Source organism: Humulus lupulus, chromosome 6 (assembly GCF_963169125.1).
Source record: "Humulus lupulus chromosome 6, drHumLupu1.1, whole genome shotgun sequence".
NCBI classification, from domain to species: Eukaryota; Viridiplantae; Streptophyta; class Magnoliopsida; order Rosales; family Cannabaceae; genus Humulus; species Humulus lupulus.
Window position 1 is genome coordinate 19,407,237 of NC_084798.1, and position 11,991 is coordinate 19,419,227.

Sequence of the window (11,991 nt, forward strand, 5' to 3'; positions counted from 1 at the left end):
AGCTCAGAAAGAACTTCGAGGTTAAAATGTCTTCGAGGTTGCCATCTTGATTCGAGGGTTTGACATCTGGGCCACGAGCTTGCGTTTTAGATATCTCGAGCCCACACTTGACGAGTCCAGCTTTCGAGATCACAATCTCAGGTCTTGAAATCTGGGTGTAACAAGATCCAATATTGGTTCCCCTAAGGGCTAATTCTGAAACTGAATAGTTATTGAGCTCAAATCTATAATTTGATTATAGATTTATTATTCGCTAGTGAATTAATGATACTTATGAACAAGAGGTAATTAGAATGGTAAAATGGTAATTTTTTACTAGCTCTAATTAACGAACCAATGATTGGAGGACAAAACTACATTTATTGATTATATCGATGGTGTACAAAGAAAACTCTGTAAATATAATTCTATAAATACTTATAGTGCAATTCCATATTTATAGTGGAGTAATCATATAATTAATAAATAAAATTATTAGATTAAAGAGTTTAATTAATAATCTGGTTTATTGAAGCTTTGTATTATAGGTCTATGGTCCCCAAGTCACATCTGTCCTACATTGTCAAGGGTAAGGATGTCATAAGGAAGATTTGTAGAGAGAAGGACTTCATCGCAAAAGAATTAATTTTTCAGGGTAAGGAAATAATTCAGTGATAATTATGGGCAATTGATTAATTGTGAATAAATTAATTATTTAACAATATAAAATAAAAACTATATGCTAAAATAAATATTAATCATGTTTCGAATAATATTGAGAGATTAATAATTATCTTATTATAAGATATTTATTCATTTATTTAAAAACTGATATTTTAAAATAAATTTAATTTTGAATTAACTAATATTTATTTTAGGATAAATATATTATCTTAAATATGAATTAAATAAACAAATGAGAAAATTATAGAAATCTCTAATGTGGCTCACGACACACACTCATTGTACAATGAGTGTCTGGCGCCATCCAGGGATAAAAAATATATTTGTTTATTTAATTATATTTGATTACTCTTTTAAAATATAATTTAAAATTAAATAATTCAAATAGAAATAGCTGATCAGTTTTATTTTAAATAAATTAGTTAATTATCTTTATAAAACTTGAAAGAAGCGATATTTTCAGTTTAAGTTTTAAAAAGTTGTTTTGACTGTCAGACTCTCTCTCTCAAGAAAATGATAGAATTTCCTAAACCTGAAATTCTAGAAATCTCTATAGCCTCTCTCATTTCACACCTCTTTAAATCGCATGTGTTTAGTACATCTAGAGAGTTCTAAATCAACATTTGAATCTTACGGGCACACACACGTCCTTGTGATTTGAGGATTCCAGATCAAGGTGTGAGCTTTCAGAATAAGGATAGGAAGATCGTTGATTTATACAAAAAAATTAAATAACACTTGATAGACTTCAAGCTGTAATCTTTTATCTATTTTTATGTGATTTAATATATATATATATCTATGATCCTGGCTGGAATTAATATTTTTAAAAATATCTCATTCCGGTGCATATTTTAATTTTCATATTTAATACAATCATTTTTTTCAAAAAAACTTATTTTATGGCTTTTTAAAAAAAAAATCAATTTTATGGATTTATTTTCCCATATTTTTGTATAAAAATTGGTTTATGCCATAATTTTACTCTTATTTGACTTTATTTGAATTAAGAGATTATTTTAGTCATTTAAGTATTTTTCATTTTATTATTTTTATATTAGTTTTATTATAAAATATTGACTTAATATTTTAAAAATAGAGCTTAATCTATTTTATTGTTTTTATATTGTTTAATGTTTATTTTTCATAATTTAATGTTACAATTTAAAATCACAAATACATTTTTTCTTTACTATTTTTAGTTTTTATCTCTTCAACTTCTCTTTTCGTTGACGTCTTATTTCTCCTCCCTCTTTGTCAAACTTTTTTGGAGAAAGATTCTTATTAAGTCATTTCCCCTTCAACTCAAAATATTTTATCATTTTTTATTATTGTTCTTATTTTTTTTACTACACATAAAAAAAAAATCAAATCAATTTTTTTTTAAAAGATCATAACTATTTTTTTTTCTTGTTTGGGTTAAGTAACTAATAACAATCACGTTTTCATATATGTTTTTTTTTCAAATTTGGATGTTCCCGTCGAGGTAACCAGGTACCCATTCACGTTTTCATATCAGATTTTTTTTATTTTTTATTTTCAAATATGAATGTTTACATCAGGGTAACTGGTTACCCATTCATATTTTTTATATATTTTTTTTCTACCCAAATTTAGATATTCCTATCAAGGTTACTGGTTACCAATTCAAGCTTTCATATCTATTTTTTTTCTTCCAAATTTGGATGTTCCCACTAGGGTAATTTGGATATCTATTTGTAGAAAAAGAGGCGGGTCACGACTCAGGTATAGGCCAATCGGAACCCCTTGTTCCAGATTTCACTCCTTTTTCACCTTTGTTTAGCACCAGAGTCATTCGAAGATTCCTGGATCTCCCTAATTCACATAAAATGGGCAAAAGGTCCCAAAATACCAATTTTCATCATTAAATCTGCTCCTTTCTTCTGCATTCGCAAATTCATTACAAAAACCTAAAAACAAAACAAACACAGGCATAATACCGTACAAAACTCACAATTTGACTCAAAACTAAGGCTTTAAACACACTCTAAAACTACCATAAACTAGACTTATCAGTTACCCATTCACATTTTCATCAGATTTTTTTTCTTCGGATTTGAATGTTCCCATCAGGGTAACGGGTTACCCATTCACGTTGTCATATCTTTTTTTTTTCTTTCTGAATTTGGATAGTCCTATCAGGGCTACTAGTTACCCATTCAAGTTTTCAGACTTTTTTTTTTTTCCATATGTGGATGAGCCTACTAGGATAACTGGTTAGTCATTCACATTTTCATATAATTTTTTTTCTTCTAGATTTGAATGTTCTCATCAGGGTAATTGGTTACTCATTCACATCTGTATTGTTTTTCTTTCCAACTTTGGATGTTCCTACAAGGGTTACAATAAAAAGAAAATGCTAGAAAAATTGATTTGATTTGATTTGATTTACATATAGTGGAAAAAACTAAAAAAAAAAACAATTACAATAATAAAAGATAATAAAATAGTTGTGTAATGTTAAAATATAGAATAAATAGGACCCCCCCCCCCCCCCCCCCCCCCAAACTATCACCACTTGAAATTCATGACCCCCGAATTTTTCACGTTGTTAAAAATTCCTCCTCAAACTATGCACCGGTTGATTTGGCAGTTTGCGCATTGACGTGGCAGGTGTATAATTTATTAAAAAAAATTATATGTATTTTTTACTTTTTTTTTATAAAAATATTTGTACTTCTTTTTATTTAAATATTAAAAAATTAAAAAATAATATACAATAGTAACTTTAATAGTGTTTTATTTGTACTATTTGCTTTAGTTTTATTTGCAAGTATAATAAATTTATTGTTTGATTGATTATGCTTCAATTTTTTTCCTTAAAGAAGGTGAATTTTAAAAATTAACAAATAAAAAAATATATTTGATGAATTGGAGAAGAAAAGTATGATTACAATAAAATTGTAAGTTAATAAATATTGTATGATTATAATATGACCCCGGCCACCATTACCCAATAATTTGCAATTTTCTTTCTTCTTTTTTCTCTGAGGAATGTCACTTTTCTACTAGCCACGTCATCATTTTCTACTCCAATTCATAAAACATTATTTTTAAAAAATTTGTTTAGTGTATTTAATTGTTAAAATTCGCCTTTTTTGAGGACAAAAACTGAAGCATAATTAATCAAACAAGAAATTTATTGTACATGCAAATAGAACTAAAGCAAATAATACAAATAAAATACTATTAAAGTTACTATTGTATATGATTTTGTAATATTTAAATAAAAAGAAGTAAAAAATATTTTTTATAAAAAAAAAGTAAAAATATATATACACTTTTTTAAATTAAATTATACACGTGGTGCCACATCAGTGCCCAAACTGCCAAATCAACCTTCAATCAGCCACGTTATACAGAAACTAATGGAAGTCCCATATTCAATAACGGTGCATAGTTCATGAGAAATTGTAAAATTTGGGGTGCACGAATTTCAAGTGGTAATTGTTTGGGGGGAAAATCCTATTTATTCTAAAATATGTGTGAAAAAAGAAAATAGAAGGAGAAAATAATAAGTACAAAAAAGAAGAAAATGGAAGGAAAAAAAAGATGCAAAAAGAATGAAAAAACAAAGGAAAGAAAACTAAAAAAATATGAAGAAAAAAAACAAAACAAAAAAAATGATGAAGGAAAGAAAAAGAAAGAAAAACAGATGAATGAATAGAAATGAAAAGAAGAAGTTCAAAATTAATGGAAAAATGGAAAGAAAAAAAAAAGATGAAGGAAAAAATTGGCAGAAAAAAATAAAAAAAAAAAGAAGGAAAAAAATAAAAAATTGAAGAAAAAAGAAGAAGCTTATATGTGTGAAAAAGAAAAATAAATGGAAGGAGAAAAGAATAAATACAAAAATTAAGAAAAAATAGAAGGAAAAAAATGAATAAAAAAAAGGGAAGAAAATTGAAAAAAGTGAAAATTACATATTATATGGGAATTTTAATAGATTGTGCAAAAATATGGTTTTTTTTTCAAGAAAAGTTAATCTATGGCTTTTTTTGTTTTAATTTCACTTTTATGAGTTTAGTTTCTCATCCTTTTGTATAAAAATTTGTTTATGCCATATTTTCACTCTTAATCAAGTTTTATAGATTTGGAAGGGTGTGTTTGTAATTTGATTATTTCTTTTAGCTTATTTGATTATTATTTTTTATATTAATTTTATATAATTATTTTTATATTAAATTTTTCCATGGATTTTTTGTAATATGAATTGTGTTTATTATTATTTTTATTTATTATAAACATTTTTTTTCCTTTTATTTTTTAGGTTGTACGTTTTTTTTTTTAAAACCTGGGTAAGGTAACCAATTACTTAATTAATTTTTCAAAGTTATGTAAAAAAAATCATACAACTAGCTTAAATAACATTTATCTAGAGGGGTAACCAGTTACTTATTTGTGTTTTTTCACATTTATGTAAAAAATAATCTTAGAGGTTAAATAACATGTATCAGGAGGGGTAACCAGTTACAGTGCGATTAATAACTTATTGCCATAAAAGGGGTAACCAGTTATCATAAGAGGTTGACGAGTCACTCATATTAGAAATGAAAAAAAAAAACATCACATTTGAAGGAAAAAAAGAAGAGTAAGTATGATTTAGTAACCTAGGTAACCAGTTACCATATAGAACCCAGAAATATACACATATCAGAATGTGAAGATAACCAGTTACCTCCTAAAATATACAAACAAACAACGTGAAGGTAACCAGTTGCCACAGATCTCAAGACAGAAAAAAAAAACCAGATCTGACCACGAACCAACCTCCTCCCTCGCCTCCGACCACCACCAGAAACCCCCATCCCCTACGCGCAAAACCCCGTCGCAAACCCAGCCATCCCCGTTGTTTTGCACAGCTCCGAGCACCACAAATTGCACACAGCCCAAGCGCCACCTTCTTCCCCGCCTCCGACCACCACTAGAACATCCCTCACCCCAGCCTATCCCCATCGTTTTGGATTTGGGGGCTCGCGAATGGAATTGCGCAGAGATGTGCGGATTGAGTTTGTGTTCGTCAATGGTGCGGCTGGGGTGTTCTTGGCTGAGTTTCATGGAGGTGCGCGCCTAAGGTGGTGAAGGTGGCTGGGTTTCACGGAGGTGCGGCTGGGGTGTTCTTGGCAGGTGGTAAGGGGGTGGCCGGAGATGATGGTGTAGATGGTGAGGCAGCCGAGTGGAGGAGTGCCTGGGTTTCACGGAGGTGCGGCTGTGGTGTTCTTGGTAGGTAGTGAGGGTGGGTGGCCGAAGATGATGGTGGAGATGGTGAGGCAGCCGAGTGGAGGAGTTTTGGCTATGGTGGAGATGGTGAGGCGGCTAGGGCAAAATGAAAGAGAAGATGAATTTGGCTGAAGGAGTTTTGGCTATGTTAATTACCATAGTACCCCTCCTTTTGCTCATTTGTTTTGATTAATTTTGATTTCCAATATGAGATTAGTTTTCCCATAAACTAAGTTTTTCTTAATTAAATTTTCCTATACAAATTAAAGAAAGTTTAACTCCCATATTTTTGCATATTGATGGCTAAAAAGCCATATTTTTGAAAAATCCCCTCGAAAAAATATGAAAAAAAAAATAGTACTGATGAAAGAAAAAAATAGATAAATGAATAAAAATGAAAAGAAAAAGAAAAATAATGGAAAAATGGAAAGAAAAGAAAAAGGATGAAAGAAAAATTGGTAGAAAAAAAAAGAAAAAATGGAAGAAAAAATAAATAAGAAAAAAAAAAGAAAGAAAAGAAAAACTGAAAAAAAATAATAAAAAAATGAAAGAAAAAAATAATAAAATTACCTTATAATAAAAGAAAACATAACTATGATAACAAATGTGGCATAATTATATATTTTTTCAAATTTATGGGAAAGAATATGAAGTTCTAAATAAAAAAATTAAATGTACATATTTTTGTAAAACAATCTTAAAAAACCCCATAAATTTGAAAAAAATCCAAATTTTATAACTAAGTAGCAAATCTTTGTTGGCTTAAATCTTTATTGTAGAGGATGCCATTTGGAGAAAGAAGGCGGTTGAGAGCAAGAAAAAATCGACCCTGTTAGAAAAAGATAAAAAAAAAAAAACACAAAAGTTTATACTTTTAGAAGACGATTTTTTTTGTACACTCCTAAAAAAAAAGATAAAATTGGTAAGTAGGATTTAGGAGTCATTTCTCACCCATTGAAATCCTACTAGAGCAAACCAGCAGCCAGGCAAACCAAACCCTCTGCTTTTTAGAAGCTAGTAACCAAAAATTAAGAGTGTGTTAGAGTATAAAACTAAATTAAAATGGAATATACAATTTTGACAGAATGAAAAACAAGATATAGATATATACCATTAATAGAGTAGCACCAAGAGCAAAGCATCCACTCATTGATGAGCTGATAAATTTCAAATCTCGTCCTGCCTAGACCAAATAACAAAGATCTCAGGGTTAATATTACTCAAGTTTCTTAACCCCAAAAAAAAACCACTAGATTTAGAAAATGAGAAAAAGACTATATATGAAGATTATGTAATGGTGGTCATCATTTATTACACAACATGAATTCATGTCTGCATAATCATTAAAAAGTGTACATTGTATGTGAACATGAACCTATGTGGTGTAAATGTAACAAGTTTAGCTACAAAGTACATTTTCAAAGAAATCAAAAGTTAAGAGTAACCAAACATACCAGCAATGTTCCCTCAAGGCTGTGAGTACAAGGTGTCACAGATAATGAGAGAAAGAACAGAATCAAGACCTTATGCATCTGCAAGGATGAAAGTAAGAACAAGAAATTTGAGTTACCCCAATCACATTCTCTGGTCACTTATATTTTCTATTTATTCTTCTTCTATTTTTAGCAAAATAAAATTGCAAATAGTGCTACTAGGACCAATCAGCAGGAGTTGCCTGTTTGTTCTTTGATTCTGGGAGAAGCCATATAAGACTTGTGAAAGCCATTTATAGGAGGGATCAATACACAATCAACTCATTTGTTCAAAACTAGGCTAGTACAAAGAACAGAAAACTCTGAAGCAGCCTATATAACACACAAATGTTTGTAATGGTGTTCACTTGTTTAACAGTAGACATCTCTAAATATATGACTGATAACTAGTTTGCAGAAAGGAAAAGCATGTGTTCTTCTATATTACATACTAACCTCTTGTATGACTTTAGGATCTGATGTAAATAGATTAGGCAACAGCCAAGGAATAGATATCCCAATTATCCCAATTGACAATCCGAGTATGGCTCCAATAATCATTAGCGACTTCAGCATTGTTCGTGCCTGTTTGGAATTCTGATGTCTTTAGAACACTTTCACGATCATACATAGATTTCCAGTACAGCATTAAAATTACTTAAATATTCAGACTTTGTTCAACTCAATATGATAAACCCAGACATAAAATTCAGAAGTAAAATTTGTATACCACTAACCTTCTCAAGACTTGGATTAAGTCCGTATAACATTTCAGGGATAAATGACTGCGCAGTTTGTGAGAGCGGCTCACCCCAAACCACACATATGCCATACATTTGAATCATAACCTATATGGAACACAAACAATTAAGTTTTTTTTTTTTGGTGTGTTAGTCAGTTTCTTGTTGAGAAAAGAACTAAAAAGAAGAGTAACAATAGAAAGTAACCTGATGAGCAGCAACTGTAAGAGTTCCCATAGCTGTTGCAAAATATGTAATGAGGGAGTAGAATGCTACCTAAAGTTTAAAACTGTAAGATGTGAAAGCGTTTTGATATGAAAATATCCTGCTTTAAATTAAGAAAAGTTGAAACAGCAAGAGCACCTTTGAGAACATTGTTACAAACACTGGAGCAGCTAGTTCAAATATCTGGAGACATTCATTTGGAGATGGAACAGAGATTAAGAAAGCATTGTATCCTTTCTTGTTCAGATTTTCAATCATCATATATGCGGCAACCACCTAAACAAGCTGTAGAGATTAGTAAATTATCTTCTAATATTGCTTTCCTAAAGTTTATGAACTTAACCAGAGGAAAAAACAGTGACAAACACATGAAAGTAGGTAGACAAATCATTGGAATGCTAATTCAGCATACTTGAGATGCCATTGTAGCCCATGCTGCTCCAACAATTCCATAGTGTAATACACTGCAAAGGACTACATGACCCATACCATTCACAGCACTAGCAACCAGCAGCGCCTTCAATGGTCCCAAGGAATCTTTCATACCGAGACTAAAAAAAAGCATCGAACACTTGAATAAATGAGATATTATTATAATTTGAGAAAAAAGCATATATAAATACAGTGTTCCTATAAAATACCACAACTGTGGTTCTCACAGTCCAACAGGCACTTGAAGATAAATGTTATGAAAATATAGGATGATTGAAACAAATTATAAGTTGATTGTGAAATGAAAAAAAGTAAGGCATCACACCTTGCACTTTGAGCAACCAATCCGAAAAGAATTGCAGGCCATGCTAATCCTCGAATCTACCCCCCCAAAAAAAAATTGATTAATCAAGTCATTTTGATAGACCACAGGCTGATCAAATATTACTCACTGAAAAGCAAATTAGCCACAACAATGTCACAAGACTTGTGTGCAAGCGCAAGTGACAAAATATCATTTTAAAGGGTGTAACTATTCTTGCGAAATAGGTATAAAGATTGAGAAAACTACAAAATATTCAATAGCTCTCAGTTGTTGTAATACTAAAGAACTGAAACCATTTATAGTTTTTATAAAATAAGGCTGCAGTGATTTTCCCTTTTTATGGTAATTTTTGTGTTACTTATCACATAAGAAAATGAACCTGAACGTATTTGCTTGCTGCAGGGACAATGTGCACGTTCTTCGGTCCAGTAAAGGCTGAAAAAGCAAATGCATAAAAGAAAAAAATTATCAGTCACTTTACTCAAGGCCTCTGCTGTTTGTGCTTTGCTGATACTAGCTCTCTAAATACCAAATACCACAAATTGTGAAATCTTAGGTGAAGCACTATGTTATCGATTACTTCTAATTTTTAACCAGTGGACTTGTACAGTTTTCACATGACAGATTTTGATTGGTTAAAATGCTTGTGATAATCCTGTAGTAGTAACATTTCGCATTTTTCTTAACCAATGGCAAGCAATTAATACCTGTCAGTGCCATTGGACTCAAGAACTGTGTAAACAAAACCATAAGAACACCAAATGTCAACCCAACAAAGAGCAATATAGATGTTTGATGTTGTACTTCCTTCTTATCCTGCACAAAACATTACCCAATTAACATATATATAAAAATATATTTACACACATAAGATTACTTAGATTAGGAGAAATAGATTATTGAAATTCTAATTTGCAAAAAGACTTCATTTTTAAAACTATTTGCAAAATAGCTTTTCTTTTCCATGATAAAATATTGATTTGAGCATGATCAAGCAGGGTCAAGAAAGATTATTCAGCAAAAGAGTTTAAAGGACAAATCTGTTAGTAAAAGTTAATTTCAAAATGGTTTATTTGCAAAGTTACTCATAAATGTATTGATATAAATCCCCAAAGCAGATTCATAATTACTGCAGTTGGCACAAGTAATAAATCTTGAAAGAAAAACTAGTTTAAGAACCAAACAAAAAGATTTCGTTGATGGTTTAGATTTGTTACTGTTTTTATAGGTTCGGTATATGGTACATTGCTCCAAGCTCTACAGGTATGAAAACATATTTAGAACCAAAACCTATTTAATCGCACAAGTAACTTTACCTTTTTGGCGAGTGAAGTAGCAACCATATTTGAAGTAGAAATCGAAAGAAACATGAACACTATACTCATATTATCACAAAAAACAGTACCTGGACCTACCCAACATTAAAAAAATAAATAATAATAATTACTTTCAAATTCCCAAATTAAATTTGAATAATAACAATTGGGGACCAAATGAAAAATTTACCTCTACATGATCATATGATATTATTTTCAATTCATTTTATAATCCTTAGTACCTCTAAGTAAGGTAACTATTACACTTAAACAAGTGCTCATTTTATTCCAAAAAACATATATATCTTATAACAAAAATGGTACCTAAAGCAGCAAGCTCAGTTGAGCTTCCTCGGCCGATGACAGCCGTTGAGATTAGACTCATCAACGGACCACAGATCCACAACCCGGTGGCTGGCCCCGAAAACATCACAATCTCCTTCATTTGGCTCCATATGCTTTGATGATCAGCCAATTCCTCCTTCTCATCCTCTACTCCGAACCCATCCACTTCCACATTCTTCGAAGAATTTCCACAACCGCCGCCAATGATTTCTACGCCGCTGCGATTATTGCTCGCGCCGACTACTAGCCCACTTCTACCATTCTTCGCCGTCAAAACCCCAAACCTCGGAAGCCGATCAACGGAGCGGCGGCTAAGGTCGAAGAAGACGGGCCTTTCAGTGAACCGACGGATGGGATTAGGGTTTGAGAATCGGATTTGAGAATGGAGAGACTGAGCTATGAGCTGCATTTTTTTTTTGGTGAAATGGGTGAGGAAGACAAGGCCGTTATGTAGTTACAGAATCCCAACTACTTAAGATGAGGTGGCTGGATCCAATGCGGTAAGCTCTAATTGTACTCGTTTATTTCCACCAATTATGCTTTACCACGTCAGAAATGTAAGTTTTTCTTTTGTCTTGTGCCACCGTGTCGATTTTCATTGGACTGTGTTTTATTTTATAGGAAATGAAGAAACAAAACTAATTTTCAATTGCTAGCTAACCTTTTTGTTTCTTTCTTTCTTTTATTGCTATTTTTTCAACTAATAAGGTGGGTGCATAATAATATTAAGAAAAAAAATGGTATTTTGGATTATTGAATTTGGAGTATTTGCGGCATAAATACCACATGTTTTCAGTTTTATAGACATATATACCATATCTTTTTTTCGACGGACTAAATACCGAATGTTATGAATTGGCCTATTCCGTCACTACTACTCCGTTAAGTTGGAAAAAAAAGACACGTGTCACAGATCTGAATAAATCCGTTTTTGTTTTTGTCAAAATCTAATAAACAAAATTAAAACATAAAACAAAAATAAAAAAACGAAAACTCAAAAACTCAAAAATCTGAAACCCATTCCTTAAAAAACAAACTGTTTTATTCTTGGGTCAACACAAACCATTTTCGACGGTGTAGCTTGAAATCGACAATGGGAGATGCTTCCTCTTCATCTCACGTAAGCCCTCGAAGCAATTGGCAAAGAGTAAGCCCGCGCAGTAACTCTGGGAGGAAGAAAGATTTTTCAAAATCTAGGGGTCCTAACACTTGTCGATGTGGGGAACCATGGGTTC

The 11,991-nt window shown here is 31.4% G+C and overlaps 1 protein-coding gene across 1 annotated transcript; it reads right to left on the reverse strand.

Annotated features, from left to right (window-relative positions):
- Positions 1-6,460: 6,460 nt before the first annotated feature.
- Positions 6,461-11,205, reverse strand: LOC133781816 (protein DETOXIFICATION 46, chloroplastic-like). Its single transcript, XM_062220897.1, has 14 exons — positions 10,736-11,205; positions 10,412-10,506; positions 9,803-9,911; positions 9,475-9,530; positions 9,096-9,151; positions 8,751-8,889; positions 8,477-8,614; positions 8,321-8,389; positions 8,111-8,221; positions 7,830-7,958; positions 7,356-7,433; positions 7,013-7,084; positions 6,853-6,915; positions 6,461-6,730 (listed from the first exon to the last, which is right to left on the reverse strand). The coding sequence occupies exons 1-14, from the start codon at positions 11,163-11,165 to the stop codon at positions 6,641-6,643; spliced, it is 1,635 nt and encodes a 544-aa protein (XP_062076881.1). The 5' UTR covers positions 11,166-11,205; the 3' UTR covers positions 6,461-6,640.
- Positions 11,206-11,991: the final 786 nt, after the last annotated feature.

Bases quoted from the DNA above. Each gene is read 5' to 3' on its own strand.
- LOC133781816 (XM_062220897.1), bottom strand. From the start codon at position 11,165: ATGCAGCTCATAGCTCAGTCTCTCCATTCTCAAATCCGATTCTCAAAC. The intron at 10,507-10,735 runs GTACCATTTTTG...AATGTTGGGTAG, and splicing joins AACTGAGCTTGCTGCTTTAG to GTCCAGGTACTGTTTTTTGT. The intron at 6,916-7,012 runs GTATATATCTAT...TTTGGTTACTAG, and splicing joins TTGGTGCTACTCTATTAATG to CTTCTAAAAAGCAGAGGGTT.